Source organism: Fonsecaea multimorphosa, assembly GCF_000836435.1.
Source record: "Fonsecaea multimorphosa CBS 102226 unplaced genomic scaffold supercont1.32, whole genome shotgun sequence".
NCBI lineage: Eukaryota > Fungi > Ascomycota > Eurotiomycetes > Chaetothyriales > Herpotrichiellaceae > Fonsecaea > Fonsecaea multimorphosa.
In genome coordinates this window covers 311,260-334,621 of record NW_015971666.1, presented here as the reverse complement: position 1 = coordinate 334,621, position 23,362 = coordinate 311,260, and the positions used below count along the sequence as shown (strand labels likewise).

At 53.0% G+C, this 23,362-nt stretch overlaps 10 protein-coding genes across 10 annotated transcripts; 4 read left to right on the top strand and 6 right to left on the bottom strand.

The window, feature by feature from the left end:
• Window positions 1–83: 83 nt before the first annotated feature.
• Z520_10797 (uncharacterized protein) lies at window positions 84–924 on the bottom strand (the record flags this gene model as incomplete). Its single annotated transcript, XM_016781289.1, has 1 exon — window positions 84–924. A coding segment is annotated over one exon (840 nt), but the record flags the coding sequence as incomplete, so codon positions are not given.
• Window positions 925–1,802: 878 nt separating this feature from the next.
• Z520_10796 (uncharacterized protein) lies at window positions 1,803–2,753 on the top strand (the record flags this gene model as incomplete). Its single annotated transcript, XM_016781288.1, has 1 exon — window positions 1,803–2,753. One exon carries the CDS (start codon window positions 1,803–1,805, stop codon window positions 2,751–2,753), a length of 951 nt encoding a protein of 316 aa, XP_016627741.1.
• A 281-nt stretch (window positions 2,754–3,034) lies between these two features.
• Window positions 3,035–4,329, bottom strand: Z520_10795 (uncharacterized protein; the record flags this gene model as incomplete). The annotated part of the gene is made up of 2 exons (XM_016781287.1): window positions 3,035–4,246; window positions 4,294–4,329. The coding sequence occupies 2 exons, from the start codon at window positions 4,327–4,329 to the stop codon at window positions 3,035–3,037; spliced, it is 1,248 nt and encodes a 415-aa protein (XP_016627740.1).
• A 2,892-nt stretch (window positions 4,330–7,221) lies between these two features.
• On the bottom strand, window positions 7,222–8,548 carry Z520_10794 (uncharacterized protein; the record flags this gene model as incomplete). Its single annotated transcript, XM_016781286.1, has 4 exons — window positions 7,222–7,693; window positions 7,748–8,151; window positions 8,239–8,249; window positions 8,305–8,548. The coding sequence occupies 4 exons, from the start codon at window positions 8,546–8,548 to the stop codon at window positions 7,222–7,224; spliced, it is 1,131 nt and encodes a 376-aa protein (XP_016627739.1).
• A 582-nt stretch (window positions 8,549–9,130) lies between these two features.
• On the top strand, window positions 9,131–11,076 carry Z520_10793 (uncharacterized protein; the record flags this gene model as incomplete). Its single annotated transcript, XM_016781285.1, has 2 exons — window positions 9,131–9,279; window positions 9,363–11,076. 2 exons carry the CDS (start codon window positions 9,131–9,133, stop codon window positions 11,074–11,076), a joined length of 1,863 nt encoding a protein of 620 aa, XP_016627738.1.
• A 647-nt stretch (window positions 11,077–11,723) lies between these two features.
• Z520_10792 (uncharacterized protein) lies at window positions 11,724–12,512 on the bottom strand (the record flags this gene model as incomplete). Its single annotated transcript, XM_016781284.1, has 1 exon — window positions 11,724–12,512. One exon carries the CDS (start codon window positions 12,510–12,512, stop codon window positions 11,724–11,726), a length of 789 nt encoding a protein of 262 aa, XP_016627737.1.
• A 761-nt stretch (window positions 12,513–13,273) lies between these two features.
• Z520_10791 (uncharacterized protein) lies at window positions 13,274–14,236 on the top strand (the record flags this gene model as incomplete). Its single annotated transcript, XM_016781283.1, has 1 exon — window positions 13,274–14,236. One exon carries the CDS (start codon window positions 13,274–13,276, stop codon window positions 14,234–14,236), a length of 963 nt encoding a protein of 320 aa, XP_016627736.1.
• A 759-nt stretch (window positions 14,237–14,995) lies between these two features.
• Window positions 14,996–18,013, bottom strand: Z520_10790 (uncharacterized protein; the record flags this gene model as incomplete). Its single annotated transcript, XM_016781282.1, has 1 exon — window positions 14,996–18,013. One exon carries the CDS (start codon window positions 18,011–18,013, stop codon window positions 14,996–14,998), a length of 3,018 nt encoding a protein of 1,005 aa, XP_016627735.1.
• A 1,330-nt stretch (window positions 18,014–19,343) lies between these two features.
• Z520_10789 (uncharacterized protein) lies at window positions 19,344–20,441 on the top strand (the record flags this gene model as incomplete). Its single annotated transcript, XM_016781281.1, has 2 exons — window positions 19,344–19,664; window positions 19,779–20,441. 2 exons carry the CDS (start codon window positions 19,344–19,346, stop codon window positions 20,439–20,441), a joined length of 984 nt encoding a protein of 327 aa, XP_016627734.1.
• A 337-nt stretch (window positions 20,442–20,778) lies between these two features.
• Z520_10788 (uncharacterized protein) lies at window positions 20,779–23,091 on the bottom strand (the record flags this gene model as incomplete). Its single annotated transcript, XM_016781280.1, has 2 exons — window positions 20,779–22,930; window positions 23,030–23,091. 2 exons carry the CDS (start codon window positions 23,089–23,091, stop codon window positions 20,779–20,781), a joined length of 2,214 nt encoding a protein of 737 aa, XP_016627733.1.
• Window positions 23,092–23,362: the final 271 nt, after the last annotated feature.

Genomic DNA, 23,362 nt, shown 5'->3' with positions numbered 1-23,362 from the left:
GTTGTCGAGAGTCTTCTTCTGTAGAGCCTCGACGTCGACTTTGAGATCGCTGCACTCCGTTCTCAGCTTGGTTATAACTTCACAGTTGTCGAGAATCTTCTTCTGTAGAGCCTCGACGTCGACTTTGAGATCGCCTCGCTCCGCTGTCAGCTGGGTTATAACTTCACCGTTGTCGAGAATCTCCTTTTGTAGAGCCTCGACGTCGACTTTGAGATCACTGCGCTCCGCTGTCAGCTGGGTTATAACTTCGCGGTTGTCAAGAATCTTCTTATGTAGAGCCTCGACGTCGACTTTGAGATCGCTGTGCTCCGCCGTCAGCTGCGTTATAACTTCACACTTGTCAAGATTCTCCTTCTGTAGAGTCTCGACGTTGACTTGAAGTTCGTGGTTGGCTTGGAAGAGATTGTCACGCACGGCGATAATGTTCAGGAATCGCTTCTCCAGAAGGCGGCCAAAGCATTCCGCGCGGCCGATATTTTCCAACATGGAAGATGGATCCGAAATGTCTTCCAGCCAGCGCAGGTGTTTAATGGCCTCCATTCTGAGTCCATTATAGTAGTCCCACTCGGTATTGAACATTTCCCGAGTAAAAGTCAAGAATGCGTGATATTCGTTGAGGTCATGGCGCACTTGACGATAGAACTTCCTTAGACTGAGCAGGTGGGAAATCAAGGGGTTCAAGTGTGTCTCAATCTTTTCTCGCCTTAGAAGCCCATCCCGTACAGCAAAGTGGACTTGGTGCACAGCAGCGATGGCGGCTTCGAGATGTGCCAACCAGAAGTCCTTGGTAGGAGGAGACTTGGCATTCCCGCCGCCAGGTTCCGCTGTGGTCTCGCCACTGCTCTCGACATTCTCGATGCTGGGCCTGACGTCGTCTTCTTCAACAAGACCCGGTAGTTCTTCCGTCGACCCAAGTGTCTGCATGACGATGGGCAGCGGGCAGCAAGCAGCATGCAGCACAAGCAGAGGGCAAGTATCGCGCGTAAAAGTGTTTATCGAAGTGGAGTCCAGCACGGGTAGTAAGGCGCGGTGGGACCGGCCTTTAGGCTGTTAGGCGACCGCATCCAAGGAAGCCACCGCCTTGAAAACACATGTTCGGAGCACAAAGAATACGGAGAGCCGCCGGGGAACGGCAACCAGCGGCTCGACAGAGGGAAGAGAGGATTATAGTGATGATGTTGGATGCCTCCGTGAATAGTTGATGGTTTGAAGTAGTAGAAACAAGAGGAGCCAAAGTCTGGAGTAGCAGGTTTTGACTTCGAGCTGGGGCGGGTGCTTGGGCCTTTAGGCAGATGCTTGCACGGGGGGATGGACCAGAAGGAAACTCAAAGAGGGGCTGGTCGGGCGCGGGGTTCTTCACACTTTCCCGCATCCATAAAGTCAATGACAAGCTGAGGTCTGCACTGTCTCAGACACGCCTGTGTCAGTTGCCCATTGAGTCACAGATCGAGCCGATTCCCCGGCCAATGGAAGCTCCAATTCCCTCGCTAGCGGGGCTTGGCGACCCACTATCTCTAGCTCATCCCAGACCGCCAAATCATCTCGTTTCCCATTGGCTCGTGTCTCGTCTCTCCCAGCTGCGATGATGCTCGGCTCAACGCGATCCTCACAAAAGTCTCCCTCCCCTATCAAAGCTCCCCAAAAGACAAACACAAGCACCCATGATCGATCTCTGGAGTCTTGAGGACGATGTTGCGCTAGCTTCTTAGTTGTCGATTGAATTTCCATCAACCCCCGGTTTTTCGTCCTCTTAGCCCGCAAACCGAAAATCACTGTGGACGTTGATTCCAAAAACCCTCCAAATGGCCGATCTACCTCCCCTCTCAACGCAGGACACGCGTGGCTCCGTGTCCGCCGTACCAATGCACGAAGTTGACCCCTCGCCCGTCGACGACGATGACTACCCTACCAACCCTTCCGACCTCGAAGGTTCAAAGCTTCCCCCTTCACACTATAACACAACCAACTGGCTGGGCCTCACACCCGCTCGAACGCAGCACATCCTGTTAGCGGTCCAGAAATACTCGGTCGTTCCCTTCTCGGCCTATCTGGCCATGCACTACACAAACACCGCCCTGATTCCCCTCCTCACCGGTTCGGCACGAGAGGCAGACAAATACCTCCTCCTGACCCGCCCCTATTATCAGTCCTTCCCGCTCGAACCCCTCCTGATCTTCGTCCCCGTCATCACCCACGTCGCCTCCGGTATTGCCTTACGGCTCTACCGTCGGCGTCTCACGGCAAGACGGCATGGAGCGGAGACGCTTTCCCAGCGCAGGAAAATGAAGAGCAAGATTCCCTGGCCAAAATTGTCTTTGACCAGCGCGGCGGGGTACGCACTGTATCCGATGTTCGTGGCCCACATGTTGTCCATGCGTATCATCCCGAAGCAGGTCGATGGGAGTTCGGCGTCTGTGGGACTACGCTACTTTGCCCATGGCATAGCCCAAGACCCTTATATTGGAATGACAAGCTATGCCTTGTTCGTAAGCGTCGCAAGTTATCACGTGGTTAGCGGTGCGGCCAAGTTCTTGAAACTGAGTGCAGAGTATGTTGTCGGGGGCGGGGACGAGGGTCGAAAGCGGAGGACGTGGAGAGGGAGGATTGTCAACGGGGTTGCCGCAGCCATAGCAGGTGCATGGGTTGCTGGTGGGTTGGGTGTTGTAGGAACAGCAGGGCGAGGCACTGGCTGGGAAGCAAGCCACTGGGATAAGATATATAGGGCCATGCCGGTTATTGGTAGGTTATTCTGAGATCGATGCAAGGGTTCCACAGACGACTTTCCGATACCACACATAGAACGAGACGGAGTGTCGTGGATCTGTAGAGGGATACAAACCCGTACATACCCTTGTAGTGGATTTTGTACGGTCAGCTGAAGAAATTCCCCTTTGCCGGTGCCTTCCTTTCCGGTCGTCAACGCAGGCTATCGGGACGGCAAAGGCTGCCAGACAGCCCAAGAGATGTTAAATGGGGATCGAATGTCCCTACATGGTACAAGTCAGTACTTGCGTGGTCTGTCAACAATTGATGCTTACGCTGCTAAATGCTGAATTGGCAGGGAGAAACTGAGATGACTTGATTTGCTCTCTTGTTCAACTGACGTCTCGATCATCTCGTTGATGACATTGAATTTGATCCGCCGCAAGTGTCGTAGGCGGTATTGCATGAGCACAAGTCGATCAACAATGGCTTTGGCTTGTTCCGTTGAGTCTATTGCAAACTCCAGCCTCTGGATCGAGCTTGAGATGAAGTCGACCAAGGTGATTTCCGTGTTTGGCCACGTCAAGCTAAGCTCCTGCATTTTCGGCGTGTCCAGTAAGAAGGCCGAGAGAAACTCAATAAAGGCAGAAGCTGGAGTCCTGCAAGAGGATATCTTGAGTACTTCCAGGCTTTCTCGGTGGAACTCGTACAGTGCTTCCATCGTCTTCAAATTCAGGAGAGCGTCCCCGCCTGTCTTTGGATCGGTGATTTGTGTCAAGGTTAGACGCTTCAATGGCCTGATCCGCTGAAACACTTGATGAGTGACGGACTGGGCAATCCTGGTCTGATATCCGTGTCTCTGTCGCATGAGAAGGCCTGGAGGCGGGCCGGTGACCGAGAGACTCTCAAGACTCGTCAGCTGGCTGAGCACTTCGGCTGTCCTGGTTGCGCTTGTTTCCGAAAACCCGCTGAATTGGAGTGATTGTAATTCTTTGATAGACCCCAGACAGCTGATATGGCATTGCTCAATGTCGAGCTTCAGCACATGCAGCTTGGTATAGTGCTCTACTATCCAGTTGAGGACTCGGGTCATGACGATGCTCGATGGTGTATTCTTGCCAGAATCCAATGGCCGGAGAAGTGACAAATACGTCACGCCAGGCAGTTTCCCCAACGCAGATGTTATGCGATGGATCTCCTGAAGGTATGGGTGTTGGGCAGCTTGACCAGCCATCCAGGGTGTCACAGTCTGAGGTTCGACCTCTTCTAGCCTCAGCTTCAGATTGCTGATGCTTTGCTGCACCTTCTCCGGCCAGCTGTTTGTAAAATCAACAAGATCATTCTGACAGTTGCATGCAAGCGGCCTGCGAAAGAAAGAGTCCCTAGCTTCACCGTACACCTGCTTGTTCACACACAGTAAGTTTAAGTGGTCTTGACACTTGAAGGCAAGCATTACGTCGTAGATGTATTGGCGGACTTCAAGGGGGATGTTTAGGAGACAACTCGCAGTAGCTGCGGCTGAGGCGTTTGGTTTTGTAGCCACCTATCGATTGTGAGTCCAGTTCTCGAAGGGTGAGTTTTGTTGCTTACTTCCTTTCCCTTCACAAACAAGTTGGCTTGCTGCATCTTCTGCGAAGAGCGAGCCTGATTGCTACCGAGGGAACAGACAAATGATGTTGGTTTCCTGTAGGGCCGCTGATTGAGGTAGGACGTTGCATTGGTTTCAATCTGTGCATAAACGCAGATTTGATATAATTCCGGTTGGTTATGCGACGTTGTTCTTGGGGGGGGGGAAGAAGATGGCTTGCACTCGCTAGGCTGATAGTACTTGATTCGAGCATCTTGGATCTATCACAGTATGGTACTGGCCATGTAAAGATTCGAGAGATGCTTCGTCTCCAATATTCAGCAACATCCTGCCAAGTTCACAGCTGTTCAGCCCACGAGGTATGATACCAACTCATGAGATATCTGCGGAAGGCTGAAATCCTGTTGTCGTGTTGCAGCTATTTCAACAGGAAGTGGAGTGGGGATGTAACTTGGGAAGGTTCAGAAATCTCATGCGCACATAACATATCGAGGCGGGGAGAGTCAAACTATCGGCGACAATGTGCATGAACAAGAACTTCAGAGACACTTGAGCCTGCCTTCAGCTGATGGGGGCTGAGGAATTTTCAAAAGAAGGTGGCTGCCACATGGTCCTCTGGGATGTTATACATAGTGTCGGCAGGCACTGAACGTTGGGGAGACAAGGTGCCGGACTGAACGCCACCCAAAGCAGGACGTGGACGTGGGAACCAAATCAGAACGACCTGGAGAGCGTAGCAAGCAAACCCCTTGGAGAGGCTCTACTTACAGACCCTTTGATCGAGGATCGGCCCATGAGCACGGAACACCTCATCTCAAGTACTCTATACTTTTGTTAGAGGCAGTGTCGACATCTGACCCAGAACTTTGGTCTACATTTCTCCGAGATCAGCTAGGTCGTGCATTTTCTGAATCCATGCAACCATGTTGACAAATACATGACCCCCGTCTAGCTTTCAATAGTAGCCGGACTCAATGAATAGATTGCGCGGATGAATGTAGCTGGCAGGAGTGTGACCCACGTGAACCATAAGACCGGCATTAGATTCGGCGAAATGATCCAGTGCCAGGCTTGCTCATGACTTAACAGTGTCGTATTCGAGTTGGTGGAGGGAGCTCGGATCGAGGTATTGCGTCGTCCTCTAGTTTATAATTGGTTGAATCGCCCGTTGGATCGAACGCTGGACCAGCAAACCAGGATGTCAAAATAGCTTGTCCATGTCAGTAGTGCCTACAGAGGTGTTTTGGTGCCAGTACAGTATGCCAGAGCTGGAGCTCTGGTATAAGGAAGAGGAGATTTCTAGGTATTCCCAACCACGCGATGGTCCTGGCAGATGGGTGGGTACCTGGGGTGGTTGGCGGATGGATGCAGGACGCATGATCGTGTTCGACAGGGCATCGCCCAAAAGGTCGCCAATCTTGAGAAAAGTCCAGTGAATGGTTGATGAGTAGAGCAAAGGCCAATCACTCCTCCAGATAGTGTGATTGACCCTAAAGTGTCCGAGAAGCTTCTAGTCCTAGGCTTCGAGATGAGATCGGAGCAGGCAGGCGAGGACCAGACAGACTTTCGCTATTTCTTCTCTTCTGCTCCTCTCTCCAATGGGAATCCTGGCGGGGGGAACCCACTGAGAGGTGCAATATGCAGCAAGCCCGAAAGGGGCCGGGCTCGAGGACTGAGACGTATCACTGATTGCTTAAGCTTGACGACCGGGCAGAGGAAATGGTTCTGACCCTTGCTCGGCCGGATGGGGTAATTCGGCGCGCGGGAGATGCATGGAAAAGAAAGCAGAGGCTCGCTAGGTCGTCGTGAGGGTCAAGGTGTCGGGGACGTGCATACAAGGAAGGTGGTTCGCTGTGGTGGCTTGTTGGAGACTTGGAGTACAAGTGAGAAACACGAACCTGAGGAGAGAATGTGAGGAGATGCATCTCCTGCGGTCCAGACTCGAATGTCGACAAAGCCTGTCCAGTAATTCAGTCACCGCAACAGCCTCGTTAATGTCCTAGATGGATACTAGATGGATACTAGACAACCTTTCCGGGGTTTCCTCAAGGCATGTCACTTTGCGTCCAGGCCGCATCAACAGCTCAACTTGCCATGTGGCCGCCACATCTCTTTAGCGACGTGGCACAGACATCCGAGTACCCAAAGAGCTGGATTTGCTCTGCCATTTTTGGTAGCCTGGACGATGATGTCCTACCACCATCACCGCTGAGACTCACGTCACATATCCTCGACTACGAGCACTTTTGATTCGACGTTGCAGTGAACTGGACTGGACTTTTGTCGCTCGATTCACTCCAAACGAGCCTCAACCAGTGGCAGAGCCAGTGTTGGAATCCCCCCTCGATCAAAACAGGGAATAGCAGGCTCAGACCGGCAGTAGTAAGACAGCCTTAGGGTCATAATGTACTAGGTAGGCGTTTGTCACCCATCGCCTAAGCAAGATCGTTGGGAGACAGGCAGCTGAGTCTGGATAGTACGCGCTCCCGATCCCAAGTCTGCGAAACAGCTCATCCAAGGACCACAAGGGGCGAACAATGCACTCGAGCACCATGGGGCACACCCAGCTTCCAAAACGCTACGTACCTTAGATGGTGTCTATGGACCAACAAGCCAACAAAACCCAGCCACGGAGAAATTGCTGCAGTGCTTGAACACCGCCTGGAGTCCAAACGCTGGCAGCTTCTTCGGCTCGCGAACCATGGAAATGCCGTGTCAGATAATGGCCATTATTTTCGCCGACTCATAAACTATTCAAGCTGAACCGTTACAATTCCTCGTGGCCATGTCGCAGCCACCCGATGCACCATGGGACCCGGATTCCACTGGATGCAGCCCCCGTTTCCATCTGACACGAACAAAACGCTGGCGCTAATACATATATTCAGAAATGCTTTTGGGCTTAAAAACATCCCCCGCTCCAGGCTAAATCACACCTTGAGTAGCTTCGCTGCATAGTTTGTGATGGTATCAACCTGGGGGAAGCTCATCTCTTCCAATTTCTGTGCGTAGGGGGTGGGAACCTCCGCCCCGGTAACACGAACCGGTGGTGCCTGAAGATAGTCGAACCCATATTCGACGGCCAGAGCAAGGATCTCTGCACCAACTCCAAAGGCAGGGAAGCCGGATTCGACTGCCATGAGAACACCCGTCTTCTTGACCGATTTAATAATGGCCTCCACATCCATTGGCTTGATTGAACGGAGGTTGATGACCTCTGCTTCGACACCGTAGTTCTTTTTCAGCTGTTCTGCAGCGTCCATTGACAGGCCCACACAGCGGGAGAGAGTCACAATCGTCAGGTCCTTGCCTGGTCGTTCAATCTTTGCCTTGCCGAAGGGGAGGACGAAGTCGCTCTTTTGAGCCTCTGCGCTCATGGGGAAGGCCTGGCCGTAAAGCAGCCTGCACATATCAGCATTTTCTTCCCCTCTAATTTTTGCTCACGTTCGAACTTACTCGTTCTCCAGGACAACCACAGGATTGGGATCTCGGATAGCGGCTTTCAACAGCCCCTTTGCGTCCTCCGCACTCCACGGGGCGACCACTTTCAACCCAGGAATACTCCCGTACCACGCTGAGTAGTCTTGTGAATGTTGAGCAGCCACTCCGGCGGCGAAACCGTTAGGGCCTCGGAAAACGATCGGACAGGGTTGGATGCCGCCGGACATGTAGTGGGTTTTTGCCGCCGAGTTAATGATCTGGTCAATCGCCTGCATGGCGAAATTGAACGTCATGAACTCGCAGACGGGATGCAGACCGGCCAAAGCTGCACCCACAGCTAGACCGCAGAAACCAGATTCTGTGATTGGCGTGTCGATGACTCTTTTAGGGCCGAAGCGATCTAGAAGTCCCTTGGTGACCTGGCACATGGTTAGCATCGAAGAGACGCAACGGGACAGAGGTTTTCAGTCCCTGCAACCGTGTTGCAATCCTCGGGAGCGTCTTACTTTGTATGCACCTGACAAATAGCTGGTCAGCATTGAACCCTCAACTCTGGACAACATGAAACTCACCATTGTATTGAGCCACCTCCTCTCCTAGTATGAACACTTTTTCATCCTGTTCAAGCTCCTCTGCCAGTGCTTCATTAAGCGCGTCACGGACCGTGAACGTCTGCTGTGAGCCAGAGGCATATCCTCGGATTGCAGGAAGAGATATAGGTGCGACTCTGCGGAAGGAAGGTCGTATCGAGGAGGAAAGGGCAGATCGCTGTGAAAGCAGCCGCGAGGCGCTTGTGAAGAGTCTGGCTGCTGACATGGTGAGCCGGGGAAGAGGCAATGTCGGCTAGAACGACCTGCTTGCGTCGGTTTCAGAAAAGAATGGCTTGAATTGACCAAAGGCGAAGGAAAAAAGTTGTTGGAAATTGAGGATAGACTGCAATACGGAGCTCGGGATTGATTGGGGTTCCCAACACGGAAGCTGCCATCACCAAAGGAAAAGGGAAGGGGCTCGGGGGGCCACCAGACAGGCTGAGCTGCCAGTGGTCAGCTTCCTTCAAGCCCAGTAAGGCTTAGCTCGGTCACGTTTCTCTTGGCATGTTTGGTGTAATTGTGGTCAGGCTGGCACCGGGTGTTGTCACAACAATGCTGACCCCCTTCTATTCATCCAAAGGCAGGTGAAGTGATAGCAAGCTTTTCAGCCACCATTGCCGTGTAAAAGCCGGCCAGTTGTGGGGTCAATCTCGACGCATCCGGATCTCTTTGCACGATCATATACATATCTGGACGCCAGAACAAGTGAGCCGATATCGCCTGGGCAAGAGGCAAGCGCGCGAGGGTCTCCTTTCATTCGAAGCATTGTTTATTGAAAGGATCAGTTCTTGTGGTCAATGTCTCCAAGATGTTTGTCTACGCAACGTTGACTCTGGCCCTCTTGGTGGAGTCCTCTTTCTCAAAGCAACCTTCAGCTCCCGAGGCGTTTGCAGCTCCACTCAGAGATCTGCAGCTCGGGCAGCTAAACTTCTTACATACCACGGATACCCACGGCTGGTAGGCTGTTGTTCCTAGTACCTGATTGATTCTATAGCTTGAGACCGCGGTATTGACATGACAAGCTAACCATCTCTCTCTAGGCATGCGGGCCACTTGCTCGAGCCATCTTTCAGCGCCGACTGGGGCGACTATGTGGATTTCGCCGCGCGACTCAGGGAGAAATTGGATGCGGAGGGCCTTGACTTGTTGATTGTCGATACGGGCGACCGGATCGAGGGCAATGGTCTCTATGACGCATCAGAGCCCAAGGGACTCTTCACTTTCGACATCTTTCGCGAGCAGCACATGGACATCATCTGCGCCGGCAATCACGAGCTTTACCAGAAGAACTCGTCCGAAAATGAATATCTGATCACTGCCCCGGCGTATGCCGGCAGCTATCTTGCTTCCAACCTTGACATCCGGGACCCAAACACGGGGGAACTCGTCCCTCTTGCACAAAGGTATAAAAAATTCACCACCAAGAATCAAGGCATTCGCATTGTGAGCTTCGGGTTTCTCTATAATTTCGATCGAAACTATAACAACACCGTCGTCCAGCGAGTCGAGAAGACAGTTCAAGAATCCTGGTTTCAAGAGGCCATTCGCGACCGAGAAGTCGACCTGTTTGTGGTCCTTGGCCACGCCGCCATACGCTCCGAGGAATTCGACATCATCTACAGGGCTATCCGGTCAGTCCAATGGGATACGCCCATCCAATTCTTTGGCGGCCACTACCATATCCGGGACTATCGCAAGTTTGACACCAAGTCATACGGCCTTGCGAGCGGCCGCTTCATGGAGACCATTGGCTTCCAGTCCATCGACGGTCTCTCCACAAACAGCAGCCGTCCGGCTGCTAAGAACCCCACGTTCTTCAGGAGATACATCGACAACAATCTGTACTCATTATACCACCATTCTGGCCACAACGCATCGACGTTCCATTCCGAGCGGGGCCGAAACATTACCGAAGCAATTGTTGAGGCTCGCGAAGCGCTTGATCTTGACCAAACATTTGGCTGCGCTCCAAAGGATCTATGGATGAGCCGCGCGCCTTATCCTAGCAAGGATAGCATCTTCTCTTGGCTCGAGGAGGAAGTCTTCCCTGGCATTGTCAGCGACGTCAGACGACGCGATCGGCCGCGCCTCGTCATATCGAACACGGGAGCAATCCGGTTTGACATCTTCAAGGGAGCGTTCACCAAGGATTCAACCTATATTATCTGCCCATTCACCAGCGGATTCCACTACATCAAAGACGTGCCGTACAGCAAAGCCAAACATCTCATCAACATGCTGAACCGCGCCGGTCCCATCTTTGAGAATCTCGACCCATCTCTGGCCATGTGGAAATTGGCCCCGCCCGAACAAATTGGTGTGAAAGAAGACATTGTCGTTGTCTCCTCATCTGACCACAAGCGCGGAGGCCACTCGCAAATTTCCCTCTCCGATGACGACGACCGCGACAATCTGACGCCGGGCTACACCACGCACGACGACTTGGGTGACGATGGCGACGATACAATCCACTCCCCGATATCCTTCTACCAGGTGCCCAACTGTATCCAATCAACGATCAATCCGCACCCAGACTCGATCAACCTCGATGCCGATGCCGATGCAGACGAAGGTGACGTCGTCGTGGACGTCGTCTTCAACGAGTTCATCGAGCCGTGGGTCATCTTGGCCTTTCGGTTCTTGGGCCTGGAGTACTCGGACGGGGACGTGGACCAGTACATGCCTAGAGACAATCTGACGACCTTGATCGCCAAATGGGTCGCTGAGAACTGGAAGGTTCATTGCAAGGCTTGAACAAGCCGGCTGTTTCTTTGAGGTGATGTGAAAGGGTCGTGACCCAAGCCAGAAGACAGAAATACCTCTTCCCCCCCAAATCCCCAGGCGTCGAAAAAGAGCCGACTCCGTGACATTATCCAAAAGCAGAGCACGCTGACGGCCCCCACTACTGGAATGCCGCTGTCGGCGATGTCCATCTCGAAAGTCTGACCTATCCTGACTTTGAGTAAGAAACGAGGCAGACAAGGCCTCTCGTTGGACTACCGTGCGAACACTGTCCAGACCTCGCATGTCACCACTGTCTGCCTCCGCCCTTCTACAGCCCTGCGGGACGAGCAGGGGGGAGAATTGAGAGGAGGAGCGCGCGCGACGATCATAAAACCTCTACGACTGCTTGCTGATCCACCGAAGGACGTTGACGACGTCTTTGTCTGAGAAACCTGTGTGTAATTGGAAAGGTGTCCCTCACGAGCCTCATTGGCGCGCCATCAGCGGACAGAAAAATGAGCCATTTTTGATTGAGGACATTTCCGTTCGCATTTGGGAACAAGGCAAGATGTGCCAGGATAAATAGATCATACCATTCCATGTACAGCTTCGTCGTCCTTATAACCAGATTATATATATCTACACAGATTTTTTATACTGAACCGACCACCCAACCTTCAATTCAAGTGTTCATCGCAGATCATGGCCCAAGTCATGACTCCCTTGCCACCCTCTGTGGGCCAGCCCTTTTCATTGACTCTACCCTCGCCGATGACGACCTCCTCACAGACCCGGAAGCCGAGACTCTCATACTCCCTCATGGCGCTCTCGCTGGCCGTCTCCAACCACACGGGCACGCCCTCGCTCTTTGCCCTTTTCAAAAAATAGTCCATGCACGCCTTGAAAGCGTTATCGCTCTTGTCCGCCGGAGCGTGGGGGTCCCTCGCGATCATGGCGAGGTGGTAGAACGGGCGCGTCTCAAAGTCCGTGTCCTTGTTGAAATCCGCCGGATAGGGATCCTCCGAGGGGGCGCCGGAGGACTGCGACGGCGCCGCGGGCTGGTCGTAGCTGTGCTCGCCTTGATCGGGGATCGACAGGTATTTGGCCTTCAATTTACGGGCTGTGCTCCGCCACTCTTGCAATATGGGCCCGGGGTTCCGACGGGCCTGCGAGGGCGGGATGCCGCAGAAATCCGGGGGTTCGAAGAGTGCGGCGGCGGCGAAATCGCCGGACTCGATGAGCACGACGTTGGATTTGGCCGCGGCCGTGATGCCCAATGTGAAGTGCTTGGTGAGCCGCTCGGGCGTCATCACCTGGGAGATGTCGGACGAGGGGTCGGTGGAGTCGATCTCGGTGATGAATGCGGTGGTGAGGGGCGTGGTTAGGTACGCGTGGGAGAGCAGGGAGATGAAGTTGTCGAGCCATTTCTGGTCCGGAGAGGCTGTCGTCTTGACTTCTGTCGACATGGCGATGGAGGCGTGAGGATCTTGTAGTATGTATGTACCAAGGGCAAGCAGTCACCCAGGCTGAGGCTGAGGCAGATTCAAAGAGTGTTTCAATGCTTTTGAGGCAACGATGGTCCAGTTCTAGGGCAACGGCGAGTCTAGACCGCCGTGTATAGTCGAACGAATGAGCGAGGGATTATTCCTCCGGTTCTTTGGGCGGTCATTCAAGCAATATAGAATATAGGATGTAGAAGGGGAAGAGCTGAAAGACAAGGAAGAAAGGTGGCAGTGCTTATGGCCTGCAGCTGGTGGCAGTGAGCTGCGGACAGCCAGATGCGTCACCGACCAACAGCTGGTCAAGGCACAGCTTTCATTTCAGGGCTTGTCCCTGTAGATCTCTATCTTTGGTCGCCTTGCTCCGTACGCTACTTACCTAGCGAGCTAGGTACCTAGGGAGGCAGTGGGAGGAGGTGCCGCTGGTGCTCAGAAGCCTGGGTGAGGAGAGCAGGCTTGTTCTTTGGCGAGTGGAGGCCCTGGAGGGGCGCATCTCACAGGCACTAGCCCCCAAATGCGGGGCAAAGACCAAGGAGCTCGGGAGGAGGGAGGCCACCAGGCACACAGCTCGGTGGTGTCGCTGACTGGACGAACTGCATAACTGGGGCACCAATGGAACTGGATCCATTTCCTCAACAAACATACATGTACCTAGCCCTCCCAATCCATATTGATTATCTGGTAATAATATTATATCAGTTGTCATTCGAGAGCGAACAGAGGTCATCATGGCGGCCACCACTGACAACCGCAAATCAGTCCTCATCACCGGCTGCAGTCCTGGGGGCATCGGGCACGCCCTCGCCCTGGCCTTCCATGCTCGAGGACTCCGGGTCTTTGCCACGGCTCGAACCACGGGCCAAATCGTCGACTTATCAGAGAAAGGCATTGAGACTTTGCCCTTGGTGGTCGACGACGACGACTCGATCCTGTCCTGTTTCAGAGAAGTCGAGCTGTTGACCCATGGTCGGGGGCTGGATTACCTCGGTGAGGGAGCCTTTGTCCTTGGAGAGCTTTTGAAAGTAGAAACTGACGAACGAGTTCGTGAACTCACAGTCAACAATGCGGGCGTCTCGTACGTGATGCCCGCTCTGGACATCAACATCTCCGAAGCCAAGAAGATCTTCGACGTCAATCTCTTCGCCATCATGCGCCTGTGCCAGGTCTTCTCGCCTCTCCTCATCACCGCCCACGGCACCATCGTCATGATCGGGAGTCTCGCCGGATGTATTCCCTACGTCTTTGGCGGAGTCTACAATTCCTCAAAGGCCGCCCTGCACGCCTATGCCAACACGTTGCGCGTTGAACTCGCCCCCTTTGACGTCAAGGTCATCACCATCGTCACGGGCGGCGTCAAGTCTCGCATCTCTTCGCATGTCAAGCGCGTCTTGCCCCAGGACAGCGTCTACGCCCCGCTCGAGGAGAACTACCACAGACGCCAGGGTCATTCCCAGGAAGGCGCCATGCCCGCCGAGGCGTATGCCGAGAGTGTCGTCAGTCAAGTACTTCCTGGCGCCGGGCCGTGGCCTTGGAGGTGGTTGTTGAGGGATGCCCGGAGGAACTGGATCTGGGAGGGCAATAAATCCTGGGTGGTCTACTTCCTTTCAGGTGGCTATACCTGGACTTCCTTCTTCGACCGGTATATGACCTGGTTGTTCCAACTCCGGAAGCTGAAGCGGAAGGAGATCTGAACGCCGGCGAAAGGAGTATTGAAGATAGTGTGGCCCGGCTCGAGTCCACAAATCTGCGATGAGCAAGCTCCTTCCATGTCATTCCTCGGAGATTTCAGCCTTGCGGCACTGCACCAATCCGTCAGAGACCCATCGACTCCCAAACTCGACACACCTCGTTCAGCGACCAGGATGAACCATGTGTCGACCGCGCGTGAGCTTCTCGACCCGCAGAATTAACTCCACGACGGCAAACCCACAAGCAGCTTATGACCTCTACGCCGCTCGTGGATATGTCTTTTCCGACCCCCAGCAAGAGGAGACGACATCGACTCAGGAGAAAGCGTCCATCACCGTGGCTCTTCTGCCACCGACCGAGGTGCCAAATGGCAAAGAATAAGAGCTAACATTGTCCGCAGGGTACGGAGCTTGGCGGTCTACGTTGTCCCACAGCAAGGAGGTAGAGATTACACAAAGCTCTTGAAAGCGGATAGCTGCCGCGCGCACTTTGCTTGGAAAGAGTCAAACTGCTATATATATATGTTGACGCTATGAAAGAAATGATTTGCTGATCTTGCACTGTTGTCTCTACACATGGGGAGAAGGGTCTATTCTTTTCGTTTCCTAGATGCTCTCTATTTTTGAGTTCTCACACTGTTGAAAACCTGACACATAGTCCAACCCAGGTTTTATTGTACAGAGTATATGTGTATGTGTACACTTCCCACAACGGGGCAGTCCTTCGTTGCAACCCGCGACTTGGACATGCTGAGATCCGGTTCAGGTTGGAGCCTTCTCGTATGCTGGATCAGCAGCATCATTCCTGCGGCGGCCTTGTGCATCCGACTCAGTGTCGTCGTCCTCCTCTTCTGCGGCGTCCTCCTGTTGCTCTGTTTCTTGATCCTCGTCACCAACGGCGGCTTCTGCCTCTGCGGCTTCCTGCTCCTTGTTTTGCCGTGCAACATCCAAAGCAATCTCCGTGCGGCGCCGTTCACGCCACTCCTTCCAATACGCCTCATCGGCATCAAGCATTTTCACAATCGCTTCCACCATGACGTTCCTCAGCCCAAGACCCAATCTGCTTGGTGTTGCAGCTTGGCCCTGGCTTTTAGAGTTGTGTTGTCCTCGAGGTTGATTCAGCCTCTCTAGCTCTAGCCATGCGAGGTTCACAAATCGATCGACTGTTTTCCTCAATTCCATCAGGATGGCCGCCGCTTGATCCGAGATTCCTGGCGCAACATCGTCAGGTGGTAAGAAACGGAGCCGAAGCCACCCATTGAGTTCCAACACCTGATCTACTTGCAGCTTGAGACTCCGACAGAATAAGATGGCCATGAGCGGTGTCACCATGGATGCCTGTTCGAGCCACACGACATCGTCAGGTCCGTCGAGCCCCGCTTGTTTCCATGTGTATGCCATCAAGCGACCATAGCTTCGGTATTTCTTCTTCTGACGTCGGTCCCCCCGAGTGTTCGCTTCATTCACCCCGTGTTTCGATATCATGCCGATGAGATCACGACTATCAGTCGACCAACCATATTGACGGCCCCTCAAGCTTGTCGCTCCCCGCCAGGCGGCTAGTTCAGCGCTGACAGTGTTGACAAGCAGCGCTTTAACAAGCACCATATTGTCACTGTTTACATTTAGAGAGTCAGGAAGCGATTCGAAAAGGGTTTTGCCGGACTGAGGAGGCGGAACAAATCCAATTTCCGCGAGGACATCGTGGAGTCCTTTGCTTGTCATCATCATATCCAGGTAGGCGCGGTGTCGAATGTGTTTGGTCTCACATAACTCCTGCATGAGATTTTCGTCACCGGCCAGGTTGGCTTCATGGTACTCTTTGAAGGCCTCGATGATCCACGCAAAGTCACTCTCGAATTCGGGAAGGTATTGCTGTTTCACAACTCTGAGTCTGTCGATACTCAGTGCTAGAGTCGACACAAGAGGAGCTCCAGGATCGTGACAGGCAATAATCAGCATGGGTTCCAGACATCCGAACAGTGATCCCATGAGAATGCCCTTGCCCAATGCTGGATGGACTCCCAGGCGCCACAGTAATCTGCCTAGATCTGTGATGTCCCCTCTTTCGGTCAATGCGCCCAGACTTTGTAACTGTCTGATCGCGCTCGCGACCGATTCAGAGGTGGGCGGATCTATTGTGTCGAGAAGAAGACCTTCGACATCGACGTGTTGGGGGAATGCCTTGAACTGCAAAGCCATTTCCGCGAGATCGGTCTGCTCGATCTTAGGACGTTGCATTGGTCGAAGTGAGTCATGGCGTTCCTTTGAAAACAGAGCGTAGTAATGACCATCTCGGACGCGTCCAGCACGTCCACGTCTTTGAACTGAGCTGGTCTTGCTGATCCAAGTATAAGGTAGACTCCTGGCAAGGGTCGAAGGGTCAAACAGGCTATTTCGCTCCTTGCCAGTGTCGACGACATGAACGACATTTGGAAGCGTGATTGAGGTCTCTGCAATGTTTGTCGTCAGGACGATTCTCCGACAGCCCTCAGGAACAGGTTCAAAGACTTGATCGTTGGTTTCCCGGCGCAGCGAGTGAAGTTTGAACAGCCGGAACTTATCTGGATCCTGGAAGTCAAGTCCCAGAGTGGCGAAGCGGCCGCTGGTCAAAAGAAGCTCGGCCTTTTCCATTTCCGTCGAACCAGGAAAAAACACCAATACATCGCCGTCAGGCTTAGTCTTCGCAATGTGGGCGATTACGGAGACAGCTAAGCCCACACGCATCGAGCCTATAAGTTCAGCCGAGTCGGATTCATCGACAGCATCTGGCAGCGGCGACGACTCATTTGCGCCTTTTTTCCTGGAGTGTGAATGCGATGATGCCATCTTTATTTGCCTGGCAGAAAAACGCATCTCATGTTCGATCTGTTGCGCGCTAGATTGGTGGTGACCACCCTTAATCAACTGGCGTATTGAGGGGTGTAGGTCGCCACCTTGCGACAATTCTGAGAGAATCTCAGGCAGATAGTGGGTTTCGACATGCGCACGCCTTCCTTCTACATCGAGGCAATCGACGTTGAGGATAGAGCCGTCCTCCGCTGGCTGTCTGAAATAGTCGAGAAAAGTCGTCGGGTCAATGGTAGCACTCATCAGGATAACCTTAGGGCAGCTCTCCTGCGCGGCCCTCCTGGCTCGCATAGCCCTGCGAAGAAGCGAGAGGACAAGATCAATCTGTATATCGCGTTCGTGGACCTCGTCAACAATGATGTGCGAATGGGAAGACAATGTTGCTTGTGGGTTGGCTATGAGTCGGTTGAGGAGGATCCCTGTGGTGCAATAAGTGATGCTGCCACGCGGAATTGGCGAGCAGTTATCGTGGCCAATATGGTAGCCAACAGTATTTCTGATGGTATCATGGCGCTCGTGAGATACCCTCTGTGCCACAGAAGTTGCCGCAATGCGCCGAGGTTGGGTGCAAACAATGTTTGTACAAGGGCCTTGGCCAGACATGATTTTGTTGTCGAGTATAATCTGAGGGACTTGTGTAGTCTTCCCCGAGCCAGTTTTAGCCAGGACGATCACCATATCATTGTCGTCGATCAATTTGAGAAGGGCCTGCTGCGCCCCCTCGGCCATCAGAGGTAATGTCTGTCTCAAGCGAAGAGTCTCCTTCATCGCTGCTTGTTGTCTAGCGGCCTCCAGACCAGCCTTCATTTTGGCAGCCAGCCTGCCGTTATTCTTTAATGAGACCCCATCCACGGGAGGCTCGATCTGTGCTGTGGAAGGTTTGAGAGTCACTTCTTCGAGAGTGAGCCCGTGTGTGTGAGCCAGTCTCATTGTCTCCAGAGCGGATTCAAGATTGACTTTCGGAAGACTGATGCGAAATGCCTTGCGTGCCCTGGCAGCTTTCTCCTCCTGCGTTGTGGGAAGCGAGTCGGGATCATCTCCGCCACTACTGTCATCGTCCCTGCCAGAGGCCACCGAGGACGAGACATGATCGACAGCGTCAGGTTGGCTGTGTAGCAGTCGTACAGAAGGAGGGCACTTCGGAGGAGTCTGAGTACATTTGGCTGTGGAGGGATGGACGTAGGTTCGAAAAGCTGAGCCATCTGTGGAAATGGACCTCAGACAGGAAATATCACGAATCCGGTAGGCAATACATTGCAAACCGCGCGGGTGCAGGTTCTGCTTGGAGCAATATTAGAATATTTTCCTTTCTGAATGAAGAGGACAGCGAGCTCATACCCGTGCACACCGAGCCCACATAACGGGAGATCGACCTCTTCATTTTTGCAACATGTGTCTGGCGAGAACAATCTCAATGACACATGTAGACGAGCTGTAGGCAGGAAGAAAGACGCAGTCTATGTGTTGAGATGGCGATTGCTACAGAAAAATCACTCCGCATACTCGATGGAGCTGAGGTGCAAAGATGCAGCCAATCGGAGTTCAGGAGGCAAGTCTCGGATCACGTGCCGGCATATATACCATTCTCCAAGACGGAAGGTCGAGGGAGCAGCTGCTTCAATCATTGTCGAGATATCATGATGCGGTTGTAGGCCATCGTGACCCAGACGACGATTCACCCGCTAGCATCGACAACGGCTCACAATCACTCCCAGGTCTCACCTCCAAGCCTATCCCGAAAACCTCCTTCTGCGTGGATACAATCAGATGCAGTAGAGAGGGAAACAGTAGCACCGTTCTTGTTTCAGAGCTGGGCTGCTACAGGGGATGCAGATCCTTGCATCGAACAGGACCTGCGCGGCAGTTTGCGAACCCGGATCTAGCGAGCAACGGGACGGGAGCTTACAGCTTTCCACACCCAATCTCAATGGGGCTCTCGCAAGAGCTACTGCGCCAAGTAGTCCTTTCTACGTAGACTCCCCCGCAACACCGGGTTCGCCGAAGGATTCTGTTTGGACAGCGCCGTTGCTTACGCCCGTTGCACTTCTAAGTTCTGGCGAATCGTCGCTGCTATCGACGAGCCATGGCCGTCTGTGCTGACTGATGCCTTGAATCTGGGCGGAACACTGACTCGGTCGCATATCTATAAGTTGAGAGCCTTGTCCTCTTTCAAAATGTGATTGAGAACTTTTCCCCGCTCTTGCATGACCCTTCTTTCTCTACATATCTCTTACTACGCGGTTGAACCATCACGGACACAATGGACAGGCTGGAGAAGAAAACGCTCAAAGTCACGCGGGGTTTCACCTATACATACTATACCAGTCCTGCAAAGGACGGTCGCCCTACTTTGCTTTTGGTTCATGGTTTCCCCGATGCGCCTGATACTTATGAGGAAGCGATCCAAGACTATCTGGTACCCAATGGGTACGGTGTCATTGCCGTAGACTGCTTGGGCTATAACGGCACCTCCAAGCCCACCGACAAGGAATCCTACAATATGCAGTTGATGTCCCAGGACCTTAAAGAAATCATTGACAAGGAGGGTCTTGACAAGGTCATCCCCCTCGGCCATGACTGGGTAAGTTCTTGCTAGTTAGGAGGGTTCTTCTTTTCCTGAACCAGCTTTTTCCCTTGTTCACCCTATGCATCTTGTAAAATGCCCATTCCCGACGCTCACACTCAAATCACAAAGGGCTCCGGTGTCGTCCAACGCTTCTACAACTTCCACGCCGACCGATGCGCGGGCCTGGTCCTCCTGAACGTCGCGTACCTCCCACCTACACCCGAACCGTTCAACCTCGATGCCACCATCGAACTCACCAAGGGCATCTTCGGCTACGGCACGTACTGGTACTGGAAGCTCTTCACCGCCCCCGACGGCGCACAGATCATGGACTCGCACCTGGAATCCATGTGGGACGTCGCGCACGGCGAACCCGAGACGTGGCTCGACACGCTCTGCTCGCCCGACGGCGTTCGAAACTTCCTTCTGGCCAACAAGAGGCAGCCCACCCTGCCCTACGCCACCGAGGAGCGCAAGCAGAAATGGATCGCTTCCATGCAGGAAGGAGGCTTCGATGCCCCGCTTAACTATTACCGATCCATGGTCTTTGGCGTGCAGGACAAGGCAAACGCCAACATCCCGCCAGAAAACATTCCCATCAAGTGCCCGCTTTTGTTCTGGGGCGGCAAAAGGGATATGGTTTGCAGGCCCGAGTTGCTGCAAATGAGTCTCGACGCCGGATTGATACCGGACGCCACGCAGGTCGTGGTCGACTCGGGACATTGGGCTCACTTAGACAAGCCGAAAGAGTTTGGGGAGGCGCTGGTGGGCTGGTTGAAGGAGAAGTTCTGAGAAGGCCAGGCATTTGGGCATAGCGTTCGAAAGCTGGGGATCGCGATTGACTTGACTGGTGATTTCAGGTTCAAGATACCTTAATGCCCGTCTTCTTAGGACACATGGCCAGGGTTGAATTAGTCTCGGATGCATCATAAACTCAAGAGTACGGCCGCCACAGCCATCAGAGTTCTAGAGTGGATGTCTGTGGAATCGAGGCCCCCGTGAAAACAAAGGGCAAATAATCATGACACGCCCGTAAACATACCATTCCAATGGTCATTGAATAGATCCACCAACGTGTCGCTGTAAATGACACCGGCCCCATCGTCAGTGAGATCGAGTGACGCACGGATTACCAAGCCCACATTAGTTTATGCGCCAATATTCGCTCTCCCAACCTCTCGTATAGAAAGGCATTGATCCAAGAGTCATTGGTGCGACTCATCCTGCCAAAGACAGCGCCGCCCTTCCACGCCACTACCTGCGGATCCAGCTCCCTAGGTGGACGTCCAATCAGAATGTCCTTGCTATAGCCAGGTAGTATCCCCTTCAAACTCTCCTCCAGATGCGAACCCAGTCCGGGAATGATTGATGTGCCACCCGTAAGCATTATTCCCGAGAGAAGGTCGGACGTCTTCTGGGAGGAGCCTCTAGCTGCGTGGGTAATGGAGGTGACAATAGCGTTGGGGAGAGGGTAGATGGGGAGAATGTCATCGCGTCGTTCGATGGTGAGCGGTTCTTCCTCTTCCACCTCTGGGACCGGAGGCTTCTCGTCGCGTGTAGCACCGCCTTCGTTCTCCTCTCCAGGCTGTGGTGTCCCGTCTGGCATGTTGCGCGCCGGGGAGCTTGCAGCCGAAGGCTGAGGTGTTGCATCCATTTCCTTGATGTTACTGAAGGACGGACGGCGGGAGTCGTTGTTGAAAGATTCGTCTTTTGTCGCTGTTCCGTTTGTGAGAATGCCATTCGTGTGTCCATTGGTCTTTGCCGCGGGTTTGTTTGTCGAGGTGAGGACTTCTTCCGGAGCAATGGCTGTCAGGATCTCTGCTTGCGCGGTGGAGCTCGGGTCATTTGGTTTGTTGTCGTAGATGTCGTAGGATTTGTCGACGAGTTTACGACGACCTTTGAGTTTCCCACTGTTGTCAAAGATTTGAGGCTTGAAAAGTCCCATCGGCGCAAGGATGACTTCATCGTAGATCTTAAATGTGTACTTCCTAGTGTCTTGCCCCGGCGCACGCAGGTGGAAGTCATACAACTGCACTGACACATCTGCCTCGGTCATGGTGCAAAATTTTTGCTTCAGCTCTTCTGCCAGTTGGAAGTCATATCGTCGGTTTAAGTTGATGTCCGAGTAAGGAAAGTGGTTGTAAATGACCATCTTGACGAAGGTTTCGGTAATGTCCCTTCCGCCATACTTCAGGTTGACTCGGGAGTTATCAATAACCATTCCGTCTTCCACGCAAGAGATTGTTGTCTTTTGCGCACCGATGTCGACAATGCAGCATGTCGTGAAACCTGCTCCGAAGGAAGCGGCCAAACTCTCTTGGATGAAGCAAACGCGTCCTAACCCAAACTCGGTTATGGCCATTTCAAGCAGACTGGTCACGTATGTCCTTTCGTAGTAATCAGGGATAACTATGACGCAGCTATACTGATTCCATTCTTCCCGAGTGCGGAGTTTCAGTTCGAGCTGGGATCTGATGGCGTCCTCAATGATGATGCGGATATCATCGTACAAGAAACGTTTCGAATCGTAGTCTTGCTCGTTGATCCAACCACATCGAATGGGCCAGAACAGTTTGTACCGCGGCATTGAATCATCAGGAATGCGAAGAGCAGCTTTTCCTGTGATATATTCAGGAGGACCACCGGAAATTTCGTTTGTTTCTGTCCACTCGATGCGCATGGTGTCATTGTGCTCGGTGATAGTCTCGTATGTATTTCTTCGGTTGTAACTGGTGACCATGTCCCTGGACTGCGGTAGCACCTTTCTCTTGTTCATCCTCATTCGCACTTTAAGATCCTGAGACATTCCAGAAAATTTCTTTGCGAAGTCCTCGCCAAAACGCTTCTCTGGTTCCGGTGGGGGTATGCCGTTGTCTAACTTTGCTCTCTTGGGCGCCGGTTCTCCATCCCCTTCCTCGCTCTCAGATTTGGCGGACCGGCGAGCGATGACCATGGGCACAGTCTTTGGGAGAGCGTCGTTGGCAAGACCGACTCTGAGATTTTGGGACCCGATGTGAATGACAATGGTCTTCGCTCCGCTTGAGGCTTCGTCTTCGGCCTCCTCTTCACCATCGTCCATTTCGATATCTCCATCAGGTCCGACGGTTCTTCCTTGTGCAAGGGCCCTGTCCCTGTCTTTAGCTTGCTTCACCATTTTGTTGCGAGCCTCTTCCTGCTGCGATCGGAAGGCCAGTATTTGTTCGTCTCGTTTAAGATAGTCTGTGTAATAGTTTTTTTGGTTTATGGCTTGGATTATGGGCCAGGATGTGAGCTCCATATTGCTATAAACAATCAATTAGTTGTGTATTCCTTTTTGATGGCTTTGCTAGCAAGTCCTGTTGCAGACACGAAGAAGCCTGTTGTAGACGTGGACAACTCACTTGTCAGTTCTTTCCAGGCCTTCCTCCCGCAGGAGGGCCTTTCCACTTTTCTTTCCCACCATCTTGATGTGGTCTGGCCCAATCCCTGGAGAAGGGTTTACGATCGTGTAAAGGGATAGAGGCGGAGACGACGGCGGAGTTGGTGGATAATGGCGGTCTATAACATCTGGCGCGGAGTTGTATGGAAAGAGTGTTTATTTCCTTTGTCCTGATGATACAGTATGTGGCATGGAGAGTCGGAAAAGGTCAAATTTCAAGTTGCGCCGGTGTGAAGTGACTGTAGTCGATACTCCGCAATTTGCAAGTTGGTGGCACGCGTTGAAGAAGCGAGGA